The 25247-nt window shown below is 42.4% G+C and overlaps 1 protein-coding gene across 7 annotated transcripts in view; it reads right to left on the bottom strand.

The window, feature by feature from the left end:
• Nucleotides 1–21669, bottom strand: part of Atg4c (autophagy related 4C cysteine peptidase) — a 73552-nt gene extending 51883 nt beyond the window's left edge. Inside the window, exons 1-2 of one of the 7 annotated variants that reach the window (XM_076564555.1) lie at nt 21621–21669; nt 4927–5061 (exon numbers count right to left, since the gene is read on the bottom strand). In XM_076564555.1, coding sequence (XP_076420670.1) covers nt 4927–5002 — 76 coding nt within the window. In that variant the 5' untranslated portion in view covers nt 5003–5061; nt 21621–21669. Of the gene's footprint in view, nt 1–4926; nt 5062–9696; nt 9849–21101 lie in introns of those variants that run through there. The other 6 variants (XM_076564557.1, XM_015992878.3, XM_076564556.1 and 3 more) reach the window with 6 other exon arrangements.
• Between the last annotated feature and the right edge of the window lie 3578 nt (nt 21670–25247).

Here is a 25247-nt window from a genome sequence, read left to right as displayed (position 1 = left end):
ACTGCCGGGTGCTGACTCAGCATTAAAGTTTCCGCAGCCGGCACTGACTCAGCATCAAGATGTGTTCACACAGAAATCTGTACAGAAGCACCCACGGCAACTCCAGTCACAGCAACTCCAACTCAACTGGCAAACAGCAAACAAAATGTCAGCTTCCGCCACACGATGAAACATCACTTCATCATATAAAAAGGTACGACTGGCCGATCATGGTGCCATGGAACCCCAGCACTCTGGGGTGAGGAAGATCATGAGTTCAAAACTAACCTGAGCAAGATAGTTTAGGAACTACCAGAGTTAAATGAGACCTTACCCCCAAAAAGAAAAGATTTAGGACTGAAGGGGTACCTCGGGGAAGAGTGTATGTTTACTACATGAAAAGTCCTGAGTTCAATCCCCAACACTTAGAAAAAATATTTTTAACTTTTTTTTATGTGTATGGGTGTTTTGTCTGCATGTATATCTGTGCGCCATATGTATACTTGGTTGCCCTCGTAGGCAAGAAGAAGGTGTAAAATTCCTGGAACAGGAATTACAGACAGTTTTAACCACCATGTGAATCCTGGGAATTAAATCCAGATCCTTTGTACTGAGCCATTTTTTTTTTTGAAGTTGTACACTTCAACAGATATATTTTATTTTACGTGAAATACCAAATTATTTAAAGTTCAAGAAATTTTAATTTAATGTCATGTTCTATCAAGTTATAGCTGTCTATACAGCTAGCTAACCATCATCCCCAGGGAGACAGAAGCCAAATAAACTCATTACGTTTAACATGATTTTACATCAAGGGCTTTGACTAAAATTAGTTACATTCCTAGTTTATGTGTCTGAACATCTCGTGGAAACTAGCTGTGAGGTGAATCTTGATTGTCAACCTCATGAGATCCAGAGTCAACCTAGAGACAAGCCTTTGGGGAGGTCTTTAAAAGCATTTCCAGAAAGGTTTAATGAGGGGAAAGCCCCTCCCCCCAGAGTGGGCAGCATCCTCTACAGATGCCCAGGTACAGAGAGGTCCAAGGAGAGACCAGTGTCCTTGCTGGCCCGCCTCCGCTTCATGCTGGTCAACGTGTCTGTTCTTGTCTGTTCTCGCCACCGCTCCGCCACCACAGCTGCCGCCACCACAGCCACACGATCTCCCACTAACATCGGACTCCCACTTCTTCAGCCTGCCAACATGGACAGAAGACCAGCAACTCTAGACCTTCAGAACCAGACCGGGCCTGCTGAGGACCAGACCGGGCCTGCTGGAGCATCCAGCTCCATGGACTGACTGTTTTCTAGGTTCTCAGTCCCTCCAGCACGCAGGCAGCCCTTGCTGGACTACTCAGGTCCTATGCTGTGAGCCACTACAATAAATCCCTTTTTATAACATACAGAAAACTAGTAGTAAAAAGTGCCCACTACTGTGATAAACCCGAACCATGTGTTTCTTAGGCCTTTGGAACTGGTTATACAGAAGGAATAAATCCCTGAATACTGTAAAGAGAGTTTAATGGGCCGCTCTTGTACGACTTTGGAAGACCAGCACACGGAGAGAAATGTGGACAGTGGAGGTTCAGAACACACAGCGTGACGGGAGCAGGATTCTGATGGGAGTGGAGTTCCAGGCGTTTGTGTTACGTTCTGGAAAAGCTGCATCCCACCTGTGTCCTGAGAACCTGGGTAAGAGTAAATTCAAAAGTCAAGACTAGTTTGTTTGCCAGAGGAAATGTGAAACCCGGAAGGCTCATCATCTTACACAGGTCCACAGGGAGAAAGAGTAACAGGACAGTACAAAGACAGAAGAAGACACTGTGGGTCCGGGGAGATGCTCAGCAGGAAAGGGCTGGCCGTGTAGGCATGAGGACCTCAGTTTGGGGCTCCCGCTCCCACATAAAAAGTCAGTGCAAAGGCATGTATTTATAATCCCAATGCTGGGGAGGTAGAAACAGGATCTCCAGGGCTTACCAGGCCAGTCTAGACAACTGCTGAGCTCCAGGTTGAGTGACAGACCCTCTGTTAAAAATTAAGGCAGAATAGTCGGGCGTTGGTGGCACACGCCTTTAATCCCAGCACTCGGGAGGCAGAGGCAGGCGGATCTCTGTGAGTTCGAGGCCAGCCTGGGCTACCAAGTGAGCTCCAGGAAAGGCGCAAAGCTACACAAAGAAACCCTGTCTCGAAAAACCAAAAAAAAAAAAAAAAAAAATTAAGGCAGAAAAGTGACTGAGGAAGGTACAAGATTTCTGGCCGCTACACACACACACACACACACACTCATGTGTACGCAAACACAAAGTGTCATTTTGAGAGTAAAAATGGAGTTTATAGTTGTAGATAGGGTAGATACTGAGAAAGCAGCTATGACGATTAAAGAGAACCTCTAGGAAAGATGTCCTGAAGGTATGACATCACCCACCAAAGGGCTCCACCACGTGAAAAAATAAATCCTTTTGAAGGGAAAGAACCTAAATTGAGAACGCCACTAAAAGTGATTCCCTTCTCAAAAACAAGCATCAAGGCACACAGAGGCCACCACAGCTTTGGGCCAGGTGGGCCAGGCTGGATCTCAAACTGGCAGAACTTGGCAGAATCATCCGTGTGGTACTCGCTTTTCAGGCAAGAAAGATGCGAGAACGAGGCTACAATGGAAACGGGTACCAGGTTCCAGAAAGCCACAGAGACCAGGTAGCATGCGTGTGTCAGGGTCCCTGCAGGAAGGCCCCAAGAGGGCACTACCGGAAACTGTGATGGTAAAGCCTACATTGCCATAGAAATCCCAGGGTGCTGGGGAGCCAGGACCACTTCCATCAAGAAAAGCCGTTGGGATGGCGGGGAGCCAGCTGAAGAGAGAAGGCCTGTGTGCTGCAGGAGGCAGAGCTGGAGGAGTGGAGCTAAGTACTGTGGAACCCAGGTGATACCATCAAATAGGCACTGGTGCCAGACATGGCGCTGCAGGACTTGGCATCTGTCCTGGCCTTGGTGTCTCTTAGATCTGATCTTTTCTTGAATGCCCCCATACCTCCCTCTGGAATAGGGCATTATTTGTGTCATTGTGGACTGGAACTATATAACTTAGATCTGATCTTTCCTTGGATGCCCCCATACCTCCCTCTGGAATAGGGCGTTATTTGTGTCATTGTGGATTGGAACTATATAACTTGCTTTGTTTTGTTTAGAAGTTCACAGTTAAAAGATTGCCTTGAGATAGCCTCGAGATGGCCTGGAACCTTTTCCAATGGGCCCTGACTGTCTCTGCCCCAGGGCTTTTATAGAGACGCCTAGGGGGTGGAGCAAAAGACCTCCTCCCCCAGCACAGCCAAGTGCAGACCATCTCAGACACCTGCACTCAGGCCCGTGGTCCTAATCATCCTCTATGCGGACATGCTGGGTAAAGCCACGAGGAACCTGAAAATGGGCTCCCACAGGTGAGTAAAGATACTTGCTGCCGGGTCTGATGACCTGAGTTTGATTCCCAGAACCCACACGATGGAAGGAGAGAACTGACTCCTTCTTCTGATCTCCACATATGTACTCAACAAACAAACAAATAAATGTAAAAAGATAATTTTTAAAAGGTGAAAAAAAAAAAAGATTGGCTTGAATCTCAAAACAGACTTTGGAAACTAGAACAGTGTTGGGACTGTTTAAGTCTGTGGGTACAGCTAGAGACAGATTAAGATGCATTTTGTATTAATGAGATGAAAATGAGATTTAAGGGACCAGGAGTGGGGTATTGTGATTTAAATAGATTTGTTTGGGTGTCACGTTGACAAGAGGGGGAGTTGTAATGGCTAATTTTTAATGTCAACTTGACTAAATGTAGAAATGTTACCATGGAAACGTGTGTGTGTGTGTGTGTGTGTGTGTGTGTGTGTGTGTGTGTGTGTGTGTGTGTGTGTGTGTGGTGTGTGTGTGTATGTTCCCAGAAACTTTTCTCTAGGGGGAAGAGATACTCTAGATGTTGGCGACACTGTTCTGAGACACAGTCCCAGACTGAAGAAAAGGAGACGACACAGGACACACCAAGCAAGCACACACTGGTCTCACTGTGCTCCCTGACCACAGATGCAGGTGGCTGCCGCCGCCATGACACCCCTGCTGGAGTGCACTCTAGGCTGTGAGCCTCACTAAACACCCCTCATTCACGCTCCGCTCCGCTCCTTCTCGTCAGGCATTTGTTCAAGGCAACCAGGCAAGCACTCAAACACGAGCTCAGCCTAAGGCCTTCTCCCTCCCCGAGGCTTCGGCATGCCCAACCATCCTGACTGGATTGCAGTGTTTGGATTTTGCATGCTGAGAAAATGCTAAAAGTTAAGTCCAAGAGCGTCACCGAGAAGAAAGCCATACACCTGGGTGAATGAACTTGACAACATCTATTTTGTCCATTCTTCTTACCTCCTAGCTTACATCTGAAACTATCTCAAATTGAATTCAAAGAACTTTAGAATTTTTATGACCTGGACAAATTCATATGCACATAAGGCCTGAGGACATCAAAATATTCTACCACATTAGAAAACAATGAGTTCCATATCACATATTTACATCTTTTGTTTCCCCGCATCTCTCTCTCTGTCTCTATCTCTCTCTGTCTCTTTCTGTCTGTCTCTCTGTCTCTTTCTGTCTCTGTCTCTCTGTTTCAATCTTTGAGACAGAGTCTCATATATAGCCCTTACTGGGCTGAATTCACTATATAGACCAGGCTAGCCTTGAACTCATAGACTTTCCTGCCTCTACATTCAGAATGCTGGAATTACAGATCATGCCCACATTTCAATATAGTGTATTTGAGTCTCTAAGCAATGTTCATAATGCTATTCCACTTTAAGAAATTCTTATCAGCACTGTTTATACTCCATTCATATTTCAAGACTATTCCAGTCATAATAAAGTATTTCATTCTCAAGTAAGCTTACACAATGCTTAAATCACAATACTTACTGTATTTCATGTTGTTCCAAGCAGACATAAATTTAGTTTTTAGCTTGTCAACTTCATCTGTTCCTGAAGCCTCCATATTCAAACTCTAAAGAAAAAGCCATCACTTGATTCCATTCTTTTATAAAATTCACTGTACTGAAAGGAAAAAAAAAATAAGACAAATAAGTAATCAACACACATTATATGGTACCCTACTGCTAAAGTTATTTAAATTATTAAATGTAATTTAAACTGAAAATAAACAAAACAGGCTGAGGCTGTGGCTCAGTTGGCAGAATGTTGGCCTGGCATGCACAAAGCACCACATAATTAATTCCAGGCACCACATAGGCCAGGCACTGCGGCCCGGGCCTGCAATCCCAGCATTTCGGAGGGAGAGGCAAGAGGATCAGAAGTCCAAGTCCATCCTCAGCTGCAGGGTGAGTTCAAATTTGAGGCTAGCCTGAGCTACAATCGCCTTGTCTTTAAAAAAGAAAAAAAAAAGAAGAAGCCGGTCTGTGGTGGTGCACGCCTTTAATCCCAGCACTCGGGAGGCAGAGGCAGGCGGATCTCTGTGAGTTCGAGGCCAGCCTGGTCTACAAATCGAGTTCCAAGGCAGCCAGAGCTGTTACAAAGAAAAAAAAAAAAAAGTTGATACCCAGATGACTTTTTAAAATTTATAATCCTCTTGTTTCAGCTTCATGAGAGATTACAGGCATGAGCGCCACCGCTTAACCAACAAAAATATTTAAATATGCTTTCTTCTTAATATGTTCCTGCTAAGACTTGATGAATAAAGCATTTGTTTCCATACGCAGAAAAACAGTCCCAGTTTTTAAATCTAACACCTCTCTGTCACTTAACCTCATAGGTCCACCACTGCAAGTCTAGTGGTCCTGATCCTTGATTAGCTGAGTGTACCTTAGGTAAGCCCCTGTGTGATCTGAGGATCGTAATTATTTTTCTTTGTTTTTTATACACCAAAATACGCACATATGTAATACCTATAATATGAATGATTTGAAAACAGACATAGCTTCGTGAGACAAAAATCACCTCCAAAGCATTCTCCTAATCCCCTCTTCTGAAGTGAGAAAACTTGAGAACTACTCTTTTTTTCTTTCTGAACATTTTATTTGATTATTTTTCTTTGAAACAGCCCAGTCGGGAGCTGGAGAGCTGGCTCAGCAGTGAAGAGCACTGTCTGCTCTTGTTGAGCAGTTTCCAGCTCCCACATGGTGGCTCACGACTGTCTGTAACTCCAGTTCCAGGGGGATGCAGTACCATTTCCTGGCCTCTATATGATGCCTTCCATACATTCAGGTCGGAGACTCATACACATAAAATAAAAACAAACAAATCTTAAACAAAAACCAAGAGTTTAACTCTCCCTCCCTTCCTCCCTCCCTCTCCCCTCTCCCTCATCTCTCACTTGGCAGCTTCTCCAAAGCAGGAAGCTTTGGTCCTGGGTTTAACTGGGGTCACCCCAGTGGTTCCCTTCCGGAGATTTTGTCATCAGGCACCCACACAGAGAACAAACTGAGGGGGACCATGAGGTTCAGCTTCCTGTAGTCGTCATTTCTCCAGAAGCACTTTCCTCACTTTACAGGGAAGACATCACCAAGCTTCTGAACAGCCAGTCAGATTCAGCTGCTTAGTCATGTAGAGACTTCACCTCCTTAATCTAACTCCCAGGACAGCTTTGACCCAAGGAAATTACAGAGGTCTCTTGGGTTAATTCACTAATTTAGTATCACCTTAAAATAAGGGTGGGCTAGGGCGGTGAGAAAGCTGGGTGAGTACAAGCACTTGCTGGGCAAACCTGCAAGCCTGATTTGATCCCCAGGCCCCACGGCCAACTTCCCAAAGCTGTCTTCTGACTGCTACAAACAAGTCACAGTACACACCCCTGCACTCTCAATACACACATCACACACACACACACACACACACACACACACACACACACACACACACCCCTGCACTCTCAATACAAACATCTCACATACATGCACACACACACACACACAAAGTAACAACACATATTATATTATATAATTTTTAAAAGAAAAGCACTGAGTATTTGTCTTACTGCCAAATTCTGAACTCCCCTCACTATTCCCATTTCTCTTTCCAGAAACTTCTCTACGTTTTATTTGCTTCAAGAGAGTCGCATTATGGAACTCAGACCAGCCAGGAACTTGCCACCCTCCTTCTTCGACCTCCTGAGTACCAGGAGAACAGGCATGTGCCACCCTTCCTGGCTAGGGTTTTTAAATTAATTAATTAATTAATTAAAGCCAATTTGTGTAAGCTTCAAGGCAAGTCACACGCACCTATAGCTCCCACCTCTCTGGAGGCTGAGGCAGAAAGGGCCACCTGGGCTGCCAGTTAAAGGCCAGCCTGGGCTGCAGTTGGAATCTTTCTTTGGGCCACCAACCAGCTGCTGAATAAAAATTCCAAGTGCAAATGGCACCCCAGTTGGGCACCAAATGCTGCAGGCTTTCAAGGACCGCCCGCCGGCCCCCAAATCATGATGCACAGACTTCTTATTAGTTATGAATGCTCGGCCTTAGTTTAGGCTTGTCCCATTGCTCTTACAACTATATTGACCTGTTTCTCTTCATCTATGGTTTGCCTCTGGGCTTTTTACCTTTCTTTCCTTCTGTATATCCTACTTTCCCGCTTCCTCCATGTCTGGCTAGTGGCTGCCTGGCTGGCTGGCCCCGGGGTCTCCCTCTCTTTCTCCCTCATTCTCTCTAGAGCCTAGATTCCTCCTCCTACTCTGAGCTCGCAGGTTTTCACCAGCCTTAGAACCACAGAGATTTAGTTAAAGCTGTCTTTGGTGGCAGCAACAGAGCCATTGTCTGGGGGAACAGATCCCCCCTCCAGGATACAGCCTGGACAGCTGGGCTGCTAGTAGTTCAAACACAGCCACTGTGAGGAGGGTCAGTCACTGTGAGGAGGGTCAGCCACTGTGAGGAGGGTCAGCCACTGTGAGGAGGGTCAGCCACTGTGAGGAAGTTCAGTCACTGTGAGGAGGGTCAGCCACCGTGAGGAGGGTCAGTCACTGTGAGGAAGTTCAAACGGCAGTAATGAAAGGCTGTGATCAAATAACTGTGGAAAGGTGTTTCCAAACTGGAAGATTTCCACTGGGGACGCAACGGAACATAGCTATCCTACTTGATTTAACAGCCCCATTGGCTCAGGTTCCCACTGGTGTCAGAGACAGAATACTAGTTTGTCAAACTTGTCCCTGACAAGTGGCTGAATTTGAGCAAAGAACTGGGGTTAGCCAGGATAATACCACTTCCAGTCCCATACTATCTCACCCATCCCTGCCATGAGGACATAGAGAACTCAAGATCAATACAAGGTAGACACCTACTTTAAAAAGAGCCTGGCCCAGCTGCTCAGAAAACTGGGAACTGATCTACTTCAGAACCCAGCTATACCACTCTGGGGCATATGCCCAAAAAATGCTCAATCATACCACAAGGACACTTACTCAACTGTGTTCATAGCAGCTTTATTCATAATAGCCATGTTGTGGAATAGTTGTTTAACTATACAAAGATGTGTTGCACTTGTTTAATCTTGTAAAGATGTGTTACTGTTTTACCTTGCCTGCCTAAGGTACCTAATTAGTCTAATAAAAAAGTTGAATGGCCAATAGCTAGGCAGAGGAGGGATAGATGGGGCTAGTGGGCCGAGAGAATAAGTAGAAGGAGGAATCTAGGCTTTAGAGAAGAGAGAGAAAGAGAGGGAGACGCTCGGGCCCAGTCAGTCATGCAGCTTCCAGCCAGACAGACACAGAGGAAACAGGAAAGTAGGATATACAGATGGAAAAAAAGGTAAAAAGCCCAGAGGCAAAATGTAGATGAAGAGAAACAGGTCAACATAAGTTATAAGAGCGAGTGGGATAAGGCTGAGCGTTCATAACTAGTAAGAAGTCTCTGTGTCGTGACTGGGGGCTGGTGGTCCGAGAGAGCCTGCTGCACTGGACTACTTAGGAAACCTTGATTTAAAGAAGAGCAAAATCATTTCATTAGCCTAGGAGGTCTACGTAATAGCCATTTTTCAGTATATTTCAATCCCTCCAGTATCTAAAATGCCTGGCCTGACTGGCCCTGCGATCAGACCAAGTTTTATTCCATACAAGCTCAACATGGAAAAATATCAAAATAACAAACCTCAAAACTGCCAGATTTCTTCTTAGAAGGTATCCATAGTTTGTTTCTTTCTTTCTTTCTTTTTCCAGAGTTTAAAACATTCTGGATATCAGTAAATCCTTTTTTAAATAGACATCTTTAATGTCTATTACAACTGATCTAACTATCATCTCCAGATATCTGCTCAGCATTTACATTCTGACAAATCTTTTTGTTGTTTTGTTTTGTTTTGTTGAAACAGTCTCTCTATGTAGCCCAGCTGTCCTCAAACTCAGAGATCTACCTGTCCCTGCTCCCTAGTACTGGGACAAAAAACAAGCCACCACACTCAGTAACAATTCCATTTTTAATTAGAAGATAATTACATGAAAAAGGAGATAACTCCAACTGTACTTCAATAAATAGAGATTAAGGGAGCAAGATAAAGTTTACTCTTAAACTTTACTGTTAATGATGTGCAAAGCAGAGTGATGACTAGGCAAAGTTCTTCTAGAAAATGGTCATTTTCAGGGTCATTTTTCTGTCCGTAACTATGAATTAGGACAGTTATAAATTATAAACTAGTGAGTAAAAGGGGTATTCAAACCAAGGTCCTTGAAGACCAGATGAAGGTACTCACACTCTCCCATCCAGCAATAGATGGAATATTTTATCCACTGAGGATTTAAAGCCAGAAAGCTGTAGACAGAACCATCGGGAATGACCGTACAAAATACATCTTAGTCACAGTGTACATTTGCATATGCCTGGATTCCTTCCTCAGCTAGTGTTCTGTAGCAAAACAAAATACAAAAGTTGCCTAAAAATTCTTAAATTTTATTTCTTAATATTGTGGGGGAGGAGGAGGAGACAAGAGGAGGAGAGGGGTGAGAAGAGAGGGAGAGGTGAGGGGGTGGGCCTGTGTTACAGAGCAAGTGTGGAGGGGGTCACAGGATGACTTTCGGGAGTCAGTTCTACAGAGAGCTCTGGGATCAAACTCAGATCAGGCTTCCACAGCAAGTGCCTTCACCACTGACCCCCCTCACCAGCTCTCATTTTTTATTTTTATGTGCTTTTTACTACACCATTAAATAAATGAATAGTAAAAACCACTCTTTTTTCGTTCATTATCATCCTTTGTATGCTTGCATTTTTTAAAGATGCTTTTATTATTTTAATTATCATACAGGGGTTGGAGAGTATGCACACAGAGAAGTGCAGAAGCCTGTGGAGGCCAGAGGCATCAGATCCTCCTGGAGCTGGAGTTTCAGACAATTGTGAACTGTCCAGTGTAGGTGGTGGGAACTGAACTTGGGTCCTCTAAAGGGTCAGTACATGCTTTTAACTCTTGAACCATTTCTTCAGCCCTTACATCCCTTTATTCTTATCAATAAATATCAATTCTTTATAGCTATCATCTGTGCTTTCTAATATCTCTCTATCTTAGTTCTTTATTTATACATTGTACTCATTTCTATTCCCTCCCACATCTATCTGCCAATCATTTATTTTTATGCACTAAGCTTATGCTCTAGAAAATGTAACTCCTCCTTAAATCAGGAATCCAGCACTTTTAGCATAAAGAGACAGGGGTGCTAATAGTCACACTGGCTGTCTCCCCTTAGAGCTAATGGAGAAACCAATGGCACTAAGACAAAGATTAAAAAAACAATTCCAAACACAAAGAGCAACACGAGCCTGGGAGGACATATATTCTCAGAACAAGGCTAGAAAACAATGACGGACCAACAGCAAAAAGAATAACCGTTTTGCCCCAAGAATGCATCTAGTAAACATTGTGAGAGCTCCTGGGGATCACATTCTCCACTTAAAAACATTATGCTGACACACAGTTATGTCATAATGATGACCTAAATGAAACGGAACGCAAACATTATCTTAAATCCAAACGGTAGAGAGGAATCTAAGTACTGAGCAGACACATCTGTGCCGCACTGTACATTACATCTCACAGGCTGTGCAAATCATCATCATAACCACCCCCCAGGGGACACAACGGTTTAAATGAATCTCATGGCTTACTTGAAGATTGCTGTAAGAATTATTAGTGAGGAGGCTGAGCACTAGAGGCTTAACCCCCGCCCCCCTCCGGTGGTTAAGAGCACATGATGCTCTTGCAGAGGACCCGAGTTCAGTTCCCAGCACCCACACTGGGCAGCTCCAAAACCATCTAAACTTAAGTTCCAGGGAATCTGACACCCTCTTCTGGCTTCTATGGGCACATGCATTGATGCACATACAGACAAGCAGTCACACGCATACACATAAAATAAAAATAAATACTTTAAAAAGAGTTAATATCTGGACTATCTGAAGATAGTACCTGTAATTGTCTTGGTTTTATCTCTAATGTATATAGTATTTACTACATTTTGATAAACAAATGTTATGTCAGTAACGTCTGACCAATTCAAGTTAACTACAAATATTTAGAGATTTCATACTTTTAAGTGCAGTGTGCCAAGCGGTTAAATATTCAGTCTACACATAAAAATTACCATTGTAAGAACTGAAACTTACTTGACTCTCCAGACCGAAAAGGAACTTACTGAACATCTAATAAGTAGGTGGCATGAAAATCACGAGTATCTCTTGATCCCTGGGCCCTGTACCATACACTCCAACCCATCGGTGATTTCTCTTAACCAACAGTGCTTGGTAGAGAGGAGTAGCAGAAGAAAATGTAGAAGTAGGAAAGACTTTAAATAGATCCCGTTCAAACTGCAAAAAACCCAATCTGCCTTCTGGTTCACACCCACCCCATCACACATCACTACCCTAATCAAGAACCCAGCCTTAACCACAGTAATGAGACCTCCTTTCCAACACCCATTCCAACTACACTTCCTTAGCCTCTGGATGGTCACTTCCCCTAAACCCAAAATACAGTTATAACTGTAAAAGCCTAACGGTGTTTCAAACTGTTCATTCTCCAGTGAACTGTTCTGGAGAATCCACGTTAACTTCAGGATATTTGCTCGTGTTTAACAACTACATTTCCTTGAAAGATGGTATATGGTGGGCTAGGAAGATGGCTCCATCCATAAAGCCTGGCAAGTATGAGAATCTAAGTTCAATCTCCAGAAACCCTATAATACGACAGAACCAAAATTCTTCCTTATGATTTCCAATAACCAGTTGTGCTGGTCCTTAGAAACTAATCCTTCTTCAATTTGAAATCCCAGCTGGTGTGTGTGTGTGTGTGTGTTGGGTTGTTTTTGTTCTGTTTCATTTGTGGGGTTTTTTTGGTGGTAGTAGTAGTTTTTTTGAGACAGGGTCTCTCTATGTAATCCTGGCTGTCCTGGAACTCAATATGCAGACCAGGTTGTCCTCCAACTCACAAGATCCCCACTTGCCTCTGCCTCTCAAGTGCTAAGATTAAAAGTGTAGGCTTCCACACCCAGCCCCCAGCTGGTATCTTAAAACATCTTCTTAAACCCCTCCAGTCTTCTCTTTTCCATATGAACTAGCACCAGTCTTGTTAATGGATCAGAAGACAGTAGATGAGCGATAATGAAGACCTAGTCACAGTGCTGGTAAGGGACTAGAAAGAGGACACCCACAGAAAGCTGAAACAGTAGAACTGGCAACATGGCAAGAATGTGTCATGCAGGTACACACACAAGACCGAGTCCTAAATAACTCAGATTTCAAATGGTCACATCAACAGAAACAAGGAAACCAAACAGAAAAGGCCAAGTTTAAAACAAAATATAGTGAGGGGCTGGAGACTTGGCTCGATGGTTAAGAGCACCAGCTGCTCTCGCAGAGGACCCAGGTGGTTCCCAGGACCCACATGGCAGCTCACAATCATCTGTAACTCTAATCCCAGGGATCCAACACCATGTTCTGGCCTCCACAGGCACCAGACATGCATGTGGTGCATAGACATACGTGCAGTCCAAACACTCATCCACATAAGAAAGAAAGGGGGGGAGGGGAGAGAGAGAGAGAGAAGTTTTTAAAATGAAATAAAACAGCGAGTTTGCAACAAAAGTGGTTAAACTCTTTTCCAAGTCAACTTTCATTGGTCATTTTTGCCAAGTAAAACTTCACAGGTACTGAGGGCAGTAACTACATACCATTTAAACACAAAATATCACACTCATTCACCAAATATTTGAGAAGCAAGGCAATAAGGGAGATAAATCAAGCCACAAAACTCAGCTCCTGCCTTCATCTACCTTATATGCTAACAGCACACCACTGAATGGTCATGTACCACAACAAAGTGTGACAGGCGAGAATTAGTTCCTCTTCCCAGTGAGAGCATCACATAAACAGTATCACAGGACAAACACAGTTACAACCGCACTGTTCAGAAACAAAGACCAAGGACATACAAATGCATCTCTCTATTCCCAACACAATGCAGGAAAACACTACACAGAATACTCAGATGCCTTAGTATCCTCAACAATTGCATCTATTGTTAAAAAGGTAATGCCTGAATTACGTCATCACTCCAAAGAAGAGCACTGTTTAAAACACTCACAAAGACAACCACTTTGGCTTACAAATAGAAATCATTTGGGGTTTTGTTTTGTGTGGGGGTTTTTTTTGTCATTCTTAATTTTAAGTAATATTACAGCAATTGGGAAATATACCCACAAGTTTTAATCCTTACAAAGGTTAGGAAAAAAAAACCCTACAAACTACATGTTCTTCAGTGTATATAACTGCTCCTGAGTTCTCTGTAACTACATACTATGATAAGATTTACATTATAATGTCTATTATAGTAGTTTTATAGATGACTCATTTTATAATCTATTAAAAAGTAGTTTACTAGACACCTATTTTAAATTGGTAATATAGCCACATGGAGAAAAAGTATTTTGAATACAATGCCTTTTGTGAAATATAGTCTAAAGTCATAAAATGGCAAAGTAATCTTCATCTGGTAGATTTGTTGTTGGATACAATAATGAGCTAGTAATTTTAAAACCTTGTGTGTCACAGGATAGAATGGATAAGTAGATATGTTGATATGGTGGAGAACCCCAATTGTCCCAATGGTTAAAAAAATATAGAGAGATGAACTGGAGAAGTGAAAAGAATCTTTCGATGCTGAACTTGAACAGAAGGTGTTCTATGAACTAACGATTTCTTTTTTTTAAAGTACACATGGGTGGCTGTGTAGGACCTATTTAAAATATTTAGAAACAAAAATACCCAGTAGCATATTCAATGCCTAGATCTTGGTTCCTAAGTATCACCTCACAGTAACTAAACCAGGACTTTATGGTTAAATGGTTGATTCCAGATCTCCAGCAGAGACTGTACCAGATGGGTACAGAACACCTCACAGTACAGTGTAGGGAAATGATCAACAACTGATGGGAACTATCCAAAGGAAACAGGAACAAGCTTGGAGACTGCCACTGACCAAATGTGAGATAATTTATCATCAAAAGAAAACAGAACAAAAAAAAAAAAAAAAAAAAGATAATGCGGCTAGAGAGACAGCCCAGTGTTAAAAGCACTGATTGCTCCTCCAGATGACCCAGGAGGGAGACGGGAAGAAGAGAAAAGGGTCTCTGCACAAGAAAACAGAGAGGGAGGGGGGCAGCTCAGTGGTAGAACAGTTGCCTAACATGCACAGGGCCCGATGCCTTAGATTTAAGTTCCAGCACGGCAAAAGAAAAAGAGAAAAACGAGAAAAGAAAACAGAAATATGACAACTCAAGATATTCTATGATCTAGGACTAGATTAAGTTTTTTGTTTGTTTTTGTTTTTGTTTTCAAGACAGGGTTTCATCTGGGTTGCCCTGGCTGTCCAGGTTGGCCTCAAACTCACAGAGATCCGCCTGCCTCTGCCTCCAATGTGCTGGAATTAAAGGTGTGTGACACCACCGCCTGGCTAGATTTAGTATTTTTTTAAGTTATGGTAAGATTATTGGCATGATTGGTAAAATCTGGGTTTTGAATATGGATGACACAAAAGATGGTTAAAGTACTATGGTATACTAATGGTGGCATGGTTGTAGGAAAATGACCTAATTATTAAAATCTGCATGAGGAAGTACTTGGGAGTAATGTGCCACAATGGCTTCATCTTCCTTTCAAAGAGCTCAGTAAGAAAAAGGTGCCTTAAAGAGATGTGCATTTAAATATGGAAAGCACATCCACTATAACGAACAGAAGCCCAAATGAGGACTAGTGTTGACAGCTAGCAATCTAAGTGTGGGCTGGAAGGAGAAGGTGGAAACTAGGTTGACCTCAGAGCAGCTCAACTACCTTCCTCCTCTACTCATAGAGCTAACGTGAATGCAACATTCCAAAGTTCACTAAGATTAAAAAAAAAAGAGTAATAATTCTAACAAATGGTAAATGATCACAAACCAACACCATGTGTGTTCTGATACACCTAGAGCCTCACAGACCTGCTTGAGAACTCGGTGCTAACCCATCCCTGGACCACAATGAATACAAAAAGCTAAGTTAGATAGTACTGTCTCCAAAGCCAAATACAACTATCAAGCCATACAACTAAAACACTGTCACCCAAGTCAGAGGACTTCAGAGTCAGTATCCTAGTTACAATCACTATCACTAGGACTCTGCACCAGGGAGGGGCACAGGGGAGCCTGTGTACACACACTATCTCTTCTGACCCTTAGGACAAGGACAAGGCCTGTAGGCAGAAGTTTCTGTTCTGCCCACAGCTCCCAAATACCCAGCAGACACTTCCCAAATTACCACACAGAAAGCTTATATTAATTATAAAGGCCCAGCCAGTAGCTCAGGCTTATTACTGACTAGCTCTTACACTTAAATTAACTCATAATTCTTATTTATGTTTAGCCACATGGCTTCTCAGTACCAAGTACATTCTCATCTTGCTTCTTCTGCATCTGGCTGGCAACTTCTGACTCCGCCCTTCTTCTTCTCAGCATTCTTAGTTTGCTCACCCCACCTACACTTCCTGCCTGGCTGCTGGTCAATCAGTGCTTTATTAAACCAATTCGAGTGACAAATCGTTACAGTGTACAAGAGCACTATCCCACAGCAAAGGCCAGCTCTCCTATCCTCCATGTCTGAGCTGTTTTGCACAACTCTGTATGTCTGTACTCCAGCAAGTAACAAGAGACGCTGGACTCCGATATCCTGACTCCAAAGTGAAAGTACTTTGTCATACACTTTACACTAATAACACCACTGTGAAATATGAAATCTAAGCTGACTGTACTGACCCATCAAAAATCACACAGTTGAGAGATGCTGAAGGAGAAAAGAATGTCTGTATTCCACTATGTACATTTGTATTTATATATGAACCAAGTAAGAGAAGTTAGAATATAGCCAGATTCCCTATTGACTGCCAAATCTCAAGCCAAAAACCTAAAATGTTATTTAATAAGGTATCACTCTGTCTTACGGTTTTATTGCTATGAAGAGACACCATGACCACGGCAACTTTCATAAAAGAAAACATTCAATGGGAGTTGGTTTACATTTCAGAGGTTTAGTCCATTATCATCATGGCAGGAAGCATGACGGCACACAGGCAGACATGGTGCTGGAGAGGTAGCCACGAGTTCTACATGTGGATCCACAGGCAACAGGCAGAGACACACTGGGCCTGGCTTGAGCATTTGAAACCTCAAAGCCCACCCCCAATGACACACTTCCTCCAACAAGGCCACGCCTACTCTAAAAAGGCCACATGTCCTAATCCTTTCAAATGATGCCACTTTCTATGAGCCTGTGGGGGTCATCTTCCTTCAGACCACCACACTTAGTTATACTATTGCAAATGGTTTTAATATGTCACATGTAGAATCAAAACAGATGCCAACACATTTCCAGATGCTTTCACCTACAGCTCCACCCCTCTGCATTCAAGGATAAAAGACTACCAAAAGAATCTGAGTGCTATTCCATTATTCAAGTAGAATAAACTCAGGAGGCACAGGTAGGTGGATCTCTGTGGGTTTGAGGCCATTCTGGTCTACATAGTAAGTTTCAGGCCTGGCTACATAGTGAGACACTGTCTTAAATACACACACACACACACACACACACACACACACACACACAGAGTAAAGTAATGACACACAGAAAACTTAACTTTTCTATTTTTAATATAAATTAATTATATAAAAGTTAATAACATAGATTAATAATAAAATTAATCTTTAATACCACTGCCATAATAAAAATACTAATAAAAAGGTTTAGCCCTGGAAACTTGATCTTTCAATGTTCTCTATCTCAAAGAATGCACCACAATCAATCCAGTTATAAGACCTGTGTCTTATAACTACCTAGGGCAGACAAGGGCATCTTCTCCCTCACCTCTCACGTCCATCTACTTCTGCCTTTACTACCCCATTCTCCAGACAGTCTCATCCCACATGTGGGCTTTTCTAGCACTCTCCTTACGGGACTCTCTCATCTTCAATCTTCCCCTCTATATTGCTTCTTCAGAAAAAATAGCATCAAGTCCTTTTGTAATAGCATTTGACACAGCGGTAATTTCAATGTGACTACCTGGTGTATATCTGCCTTCTCTATTACACAGAAAGTTCCGTTGTGATGGACTACTTTACTCACTGGGTTGGCTAGTTTCAAGACAACTTGACACAAGGTAGAATTATCTGAAAGGAGGGAATCTCAATTGAGAAGCAGTCTCCATCAGTAGGGCATTTTCTTAAGTAGTGATCAACGGGGTTGGGCCCAGGCCTTTGTGGGTGGTGCCATCCCTAGGCTGGTGGTCCTGGGTTCTATAAGAAAGCAGGTTGAGCAAACCATGATGAACAAACCAGTAAGCGGCACTCCTCCATGGCCTCTGCATCAGCTCCTGCCTCCAGGTTCCTGCCATGTTTGAGTTCCTGTCCTGACTTCCTTTAATGATGGACTACAATGTAGATGTGTAAGCTTAAACAAATCCTTTAAGACTTCTTTTGGTCATGGTGTTTCATCACAGCAATAGAAATCCTGACTAGGACACTCGCCTACTTTATATCTGTGACCTACAGGAATCCCCAGTTAACAAATAAAAGTTATATGTGAAGTAAACACTACAAATGGATTCATAAATAGTTCTAAAAATAAAAATAAAGTAGTCAGAAGGCTCAATTGCTAACATAAGGAGTACCTAATGACATAAATTCTGGTAACAGAATTATTGTGTCACATAACTCGGAAACTGAAATGCATCATATAGTTGACAATCTTGGCCTGTTTAATTGACAGTAACTCATAAAGTAGTGAATTTTGAAAGTTTTTTTTAAAATCCTATGATTTGATTTAAAAAAAAAAAATGGTGAATCTACAAGTCACCTACCTGTTCTACTCCCTTCAAATCTGACAACTAGCCATCTGCTCCCTAGGCTACCAGCCCATCCCCACCACTCAATAGCAAATACATGCCAAGGGTGCCTTCACTGACTGCTCTCACATTCCTTCCATTCTTGAGGTAATCGCTCAGGATCTACGCAACCCATCACTTCAGTCTGAGCTCTGGCCATCGGTTCAGTCCAAAGGGTTTTTTTTTTCCTTCAAATGCAGGCATTGTATACCTGCTAAGTGGGTGACAACTGAGGACACAGAAACAAGCCATTTCTACTCTGGCCTGCATAATTTAGCTTCGGGAATCTCTTCTCTTTGTGCTTCCACCTGGAATTGCTTTCCTTACAATTTCTACTTAACGAAACCCCTACCCACTATTTAAGATACAGATGAAATCTTGTCGGGGGTGATAGATGATAGGTAGATGATAAATACATAGAAAGTGGGTAGATGGAAGGATAGATGATAAATATAGATGAATAGATATAAAATAGACAGACAGATATGGGCAGATATAAAATGGCTGCTTTGCACATATTTACTGAACTAATGCTCTTTATGCATTAGTTTTTGCAAAGATTAAAAAAAAAATCTTTGCCCCTTTAGTGCATTAAGAACCATCAAAAGAACTGGATTTACAGTCTTTGAGTTTCAGTTTCTTCATATGCAAAATATCAATAATAATAGCTCATGGAGTTCATATAATGTGAAAATAATGCTTTGAAATTATATGGTACAGAGATGCCTCCTGGAGGCAGGGTGTGCTGATGAATAAATGTCATGATTTCATTAAACAGTAAGAATCCAATGATTGCCTAGTAAATGAATAAACTCTAAGGAAAAAGTCAACTGGAAACTCAAAACTCTCAGAAAAATATATAAAACATATGTAGTCATGTAGCCTCTTACCTTTTTTCCAATAAAGAATTCCATGAATGAATTAATTCTGAAAATAAAAATGTTGACTTTTGTTTGTTTGAAGAGGTCATTTTTTTGGTCGGGTAGTTTAGGGTTTATTGTTTGTATTGTTATGTTTTTGAGACATTCTCACTCTATGGCCCAAGCTGACCTAGAACAAATTTATGTATCCTAGCCTGGCCTCAGACTCATGGAACTCCGTCTGCATCAGCCTCCCTCCTGAATGCTAGAATTACAGGCACACATTAATTCTAAAATATTATGTGTGCATAATCTTAAAAATAGCTGAAAACACTTCAGATTTATTAGAAATATTCCCAACTCGGAAGGGTAGATTTTAATTTTATTGATAGTTATAGATTGTATCACTTAAAGAATGACACTAGATACACGCCTTTGTGTGTCCCAGCACTCTGGACTCTGAGATAGGAAGACAGAATTAGAGCCAGCCCAGGTTGCATGATGAGACAGATTTTAAAAAAGAAAGAAATCTATCTATCAGAAACTGTAATGCTATAACACAATAATTAGAAGAGAAGCTGCAAAAGTCACTTAAATTGCAGGGAAAACAACTATCCATAGAATATTAACAAGCAAAGCAGTAATACAAAAATGTTGACCAAAGCTATCAGACTACTTAGAGCAAACAACGTTCAAAACAGTTTCACAAAACATTTTTCAGTATATATCCGGGCTGGAGAGTTGGCTCGGGGGTTAAGAGCACTGGCTATTCTTGTAGAGGACCTCAGTTGGATTCCCAGCACCCACATGGTGGCCCACAATCATCTGTAACTCCAGTTCCAGGGGATCTGATGCCCTCTTCTGACATCAGAAACAGACACATGTAGAAAAACACTCACACAAAAATAAAAAATATTCTTTAAAAATATATATGCATCCCATTTTTTAGAAACAGTGTCAATTAAGTGGCCTCTAACCTCTTTTTACTAAATTATACCATCCCTCACATTGCCCAGTTTTTAACTTCAGTTTTCAAAGTCTATGGCAGATGAACCAGTCAATTAGCTACTGATACTGGACTAATTAGCACTCTTCCCTGTTTGGGCTTTATAATTTGAAACTCAGAAAATACAGAGATTTTACATTTCAAAGCCTTTCCAGCCCCTCTGGGTACTTCCAAAGACCCATAAAGGCTCATTATCTAATTACAAATCACAAGCAGCAGGCAGGAAGGATGACTCCTTTGTGTCTATCTGCTATCAGCTGACACAAAACCAATCCAAAATGCCACGGGAATGTCAAGTCAGAAAAGGTAAACAAACAGAAGAAAATCCCCACCTAAGTAATTCAAATATGAAAAAGCCATAAGGTGACTTAGTCTTAACTCTGAGGTAACGCTGAACCCCACGTGGAAAAGTAATCAATAAATAACAAAAAAAAAGTAAGACAAAGAAACCCTGAGAAACATAAACTCAAGCAAAGCCATGCTGAACTGACCCTGCGACATCTGTCATCTCACAGACGATGATATCCTGAGTTTCCAACTTCAAAAACCCTCAGATGTGGGTGGGCATGTGAGAGAGAGCAAAAGCCAAACTAGTGAAGTCAGCATCATTAGTACAGCCAGAGTAGAGTGGTACAGGCTGGAGTTACCCCCAAAGGGGCAATGGGGCTACAGATGGACAGATTGAGATCTAACATTTCCCACACACGCTTTTTTGTTTGTTTTAAATGGAAAGAAACTGGGGCAGTGAGACCAGGAAGGGTCAATGGGATGAGGCAGCTAGGGATAAAACAGCTCCCGGTCTGGTCAAGAAGGACAGAACAGCTGGCCACTGAGAGGCTTACAGTTCAAAGGGCGAGGGAGAAGTCGAAGATGACCCGCACAAGGAAGAAGAATCGGAAGAAGCTCCAACACCCTCCAGGAACCCAGACGGTTGGCCAGGGTCTGCACCCAGGGCAGGGCCCAGCAGAACCGGCCATTCGGAGACTACAAACACCAAACTCCAACCTTCTCCACTCCGCCAGCCTCAAGCCGACCCCTCGGCGGCGACACGGGACTGCATAACTGTACAGCGGCGCACGAATCCGCACACCAGGATACGCTCCGGCTCCTGCAGCGGCACCGAGCAGCGCGTACGCACCGCGGGACGTACGGGACAGGGCCCCGTGCGGCCACCGTAGCACCGGACGCTGATGCCTCCGCAGGCCGCGATCCTGCCGGCAGCTCTGTCCCGGGACCTAAGCTCCTGGGATGCAGGCACCGAGCCCAGAGTCGTGCAACTGTGAGCGGCAGCCTCGTGTTAGGGTTTACAGCTGTCCCCCGCAGCTGTAACTACTGTATCTAAGCTACCAGCTGCCACGCACCGTGAGTGTTGCGGCCTCGGGACTACAAGATCCAGCATGCACAGCTCTGGGTCCTTAAGACCAAACCTTCTTGGCTAAAAATACTAAGTCTCTCTGCACCAAGGCAAACTGTGGTTAGGGGTGCTGATTACATCTTGGTGGAGCGTCTAGGGACGTATGCATTCAGTTTTTCACATTCAGATTCTCGTCAAGGATTGAAATACAGGACCGGCCTTTAGGAAATGTGGAGAGAAATACTAAATAATGACAAAATGTAATTCTACTAATACATCCTTTTCAGTAACTGTTGAAGCAATGCATAAGAAATAAGAGTAGAAACTAGAAGGGGAAAAAAAAAAAAAGACAGCAGCCTCTGCTACCCGACAGTTGAACCGCTAGAGAATGAAAGCTTTCTGGAATACAAAATATGTTCTTCTAATTTTAACTGTGTTTCATGATTAGAATTCAGGGGTGTTTTAAGACAGACTCTCGAAATTCCGCCAAGCTGGCCGGGAACTTGTGATCTTTTCTCAAACACTGGGAAAAATATCTTTATTGTTATTCTCATGCAAACATCTACCTAGAGTTTTTAGAGCGATTTACTCACCATTCACCTGGGACAGCCAAATAATCAGTGGAGGGTATGGCAAGACAAGTGGAAGATTTATTAGCATAGATAACAAAGTATCTGCTCCCTTATCTACTTGGATAGTTTGTTTTGAGATGCAGAACACTTTCTGAAGACTTAGAGAAGGTAATGTGTATCTCACAAGCTGTCCCAAGCCCTTTTATAACTTCTCTAAGGACTTGTATGAGGGTTCTCTAAAGGAATAGAACTGGCTTATAGGATGTAGTCCAGGTAGTTCAACAATGGCTGTCTCACACTGGAAAGGTAACTAGTAGTTGCTAAATCCATGAGGCTGAAGGTCTCAGAAATCCTAATATGGTGCTGGAGTCCTGGAAGATTCCTGGAGGTTTGTCTTCGTTTGAATCCCAAAGAAGTTGGATTTAGTACTGGCCTCAACAGGATAGATGAACTTGCCAGAGAAAGTAGGACCAGGTGGGCATGAAGCGGTTTCCTTCTTCCGTGTCTTTTTATCTCGGCTGCCACCAGAAGTTGTGGTCCAGTTGTACAGAGGGTCTTCCTACTTCAAATAATCTGTTTAAGAAAATTCCTCTCTAGAGTGCCCAGCAGCTTTAGCCTGAATTAATTCCAGATGTAGTCAAATCGACCACCAAGATTAGCAATCACATTATTATTACCAGAATGACTATATTTTGGGCATACTGTATTAACAAGCCATAAGAATCAGTGCTTGGATTTGTATGGTAACTATATAAAATTATGGTATATATGTGTATACTGCAAGCATAGGCTTTCCGTAGATTTATAGTAAAACAAACTTTAATTGGTTAGAAAAGGAAATGATAATGCCTTTCATTTTTGCAGTTTCACATAGGAGTCGCAGAGGGACTTTTATATTCTCTAACACTGGCATGGAATCAGCTACCATATAAACTGCTTTCCAACTCCAGTGTGCTAAATTATGCAGCAGAAGCAAGTAAATATTTAAAATCGATGATCATGGAAAACAGTCTGCTGCTTCTCATACTCATGCACCAAACTGGAACTGCAGTGGGAGAGAATTTCCAGTCGTGATTTCATGGGAATGTTGATGAACTATAGTTAGGAGAAGTGGGATTCGTTGGTGTCTGTAGTAAATAAACACTAAACTGCATTCACTTCACAATGATATTAAGGAAGCTTTTTAAATATGCTGCATTTCTGGAAGACACGTTTCTAAAGCAGTTTCAATGATCAATTGTGTAAATGAACACAGAGGAGAGGTTAAAAGGGACATAATTTATGTAACAGACTGCTTTTTAGAGATTTTTAGAGCTGCAACGTTCAGCAGAAGTCTCTCCTGCAAATATCTTCGTCTACTTGAGCCGGTTGCTGTACACATAAGAGTAAAAATTGGACAGACTGCTCCTTTTAGTTCAGCAGATCAGGGACAAAGCACTAGTAGCTGTTCCTGAAGCAGGGGTAGTTTTGTTAATTAGGAGAAATTTCAAGGGGAAAGGACAGAGATGAGAGCTTCAGCTTTTAGAAAGCTTAAAAAAACATGTATATAAGCCAGTTACACTAGCTAGCTAAAGGAGTCATACTAGTCACTCAGGGTTCAGTGAAAGACCCTGACAAAATAAATAACATGGAGAGCTTTTGAGAAGACTCAAGATGTCAAATTCAGGCCTCCACACACATGGGCATGTACACTCTCACACACACATGTGGACAGGTATACACATATGCATACATTCAAAAAGAAAGGAAGGGAGGGAGGGAGGGAGAGAGGGAGGGAGGAAGGAAGGAAGGAAGGAAGGAAGGAAGGAAGGAAGGAAGGAAGGAAGGAAGGAAGGAAGGAAGGAAGGAAGGAAGGAAAAAGGACCAAATCTCAACCTAATAGTTTACATACAACAAATGTATCACCAACAGAATACCAACTAGGAAAAAACTAAGTGTTTCTTCTAAAATGAGGAATGAGATAAGGGCATCCACTCTCTGGAACACAGGGCTTCAGTTCTCTGCCAGACTAATAAGGCAAGAGAGAGAAATGAAAGGGCTACAAATAAAGTAAGAACGTACGCTATTCCTGTGTGTAGACAGTATGATCATATATCTAACACCCTAAAGATTCTCCCTGGAAGCTCCTAGACCTCGGAATGACTTTTGAGAACATAGAAGGGTACAAAGTTGATACGCAAAAATGAGGCACTGTTTCGTACAGCAGTCGTGAGCATGCTAAGAAAGAAACCAGGAGAAGACTCCCATTCACAATAGCTCCCAGGAACAAAATAAAACACTCAGGAGAGAAAATGCATCGGCTTAGGGCTGACTTCCATAACTCATTCTCTGACCTCCACGTGTGTGTCATGGCATGCATGCATACATATACACCCCAAAATAATACATAAGATCCAATAAAAAAATGTAGATGCCTCTACAATGAAAACTTCAGAATACTGGAGAAGGAAATTGAAAACCACATTAGAAAATGTAAGTACCTCCCATGTTCAAGGACACAGAATTAAAATTGTGAATAAGGCCATATGACCAAAATGTGGTTGATATATTGTGCACCCCAATAAACTTATCTGGGGTCAGAGAACAGAACAGCCACTAAATATAGAGGCCAGAAAATGATGGCACACATACCTTTAATTCTAGCATTCCAGAGGCAGAGATCAGTCTGGATCTCTGTGAGTTCAAGGCCACACTGGAAACAGCCAGGCATGGTAACAAGAGCCTTTAATCCCAGGAAGTGATGGCAGGAAGCAGAAAGGTATAAAAGACGTGAAAACCAGGAACTAGTCGGTTAAGCTTTCAGGCTTTTGAGCAGCAGTTCAGCTGAGATCCATTTGGATAAGAACACAGAGGCTTCCAGTCTGAGGAAATAGGATCAGCTGAGGAATTGGCGAGGTGAGAAAGCTGTGACTGGTTCCGCTTCTCTGATCTTCCAGCGTTGACCTCAGTACCTGGCTCCAGGTTTGTTTGTTTTTATTAATAAGACCTGTTAAGATACTTGCTACACCAAAAGCAATCTACAGATTCAGTATGATCCCCTTCAGACTCTCATTGATATTCTT

The sequence above is a fragment of the Peromyscus maniculatus genome, chromosome 2, assembly GCF_049852395.1.
Source record: "Peromyscus maniculatus bairdii isolate BWxNUB_F1_BW_parent chromosome 2, HU_Pman_BW_mat_3.1, whole genome shotgun sequence".
Classification (NCBI taxonomy): Eukaryota; Metazoa; Chordata; class Mammalia; order Rodentia; family Cricetidae; genus Peromyscus; species Peromyscus maniculatus.
This window is presented reverse-complemented; position numbering and strand designations above follow the sequence as displayed.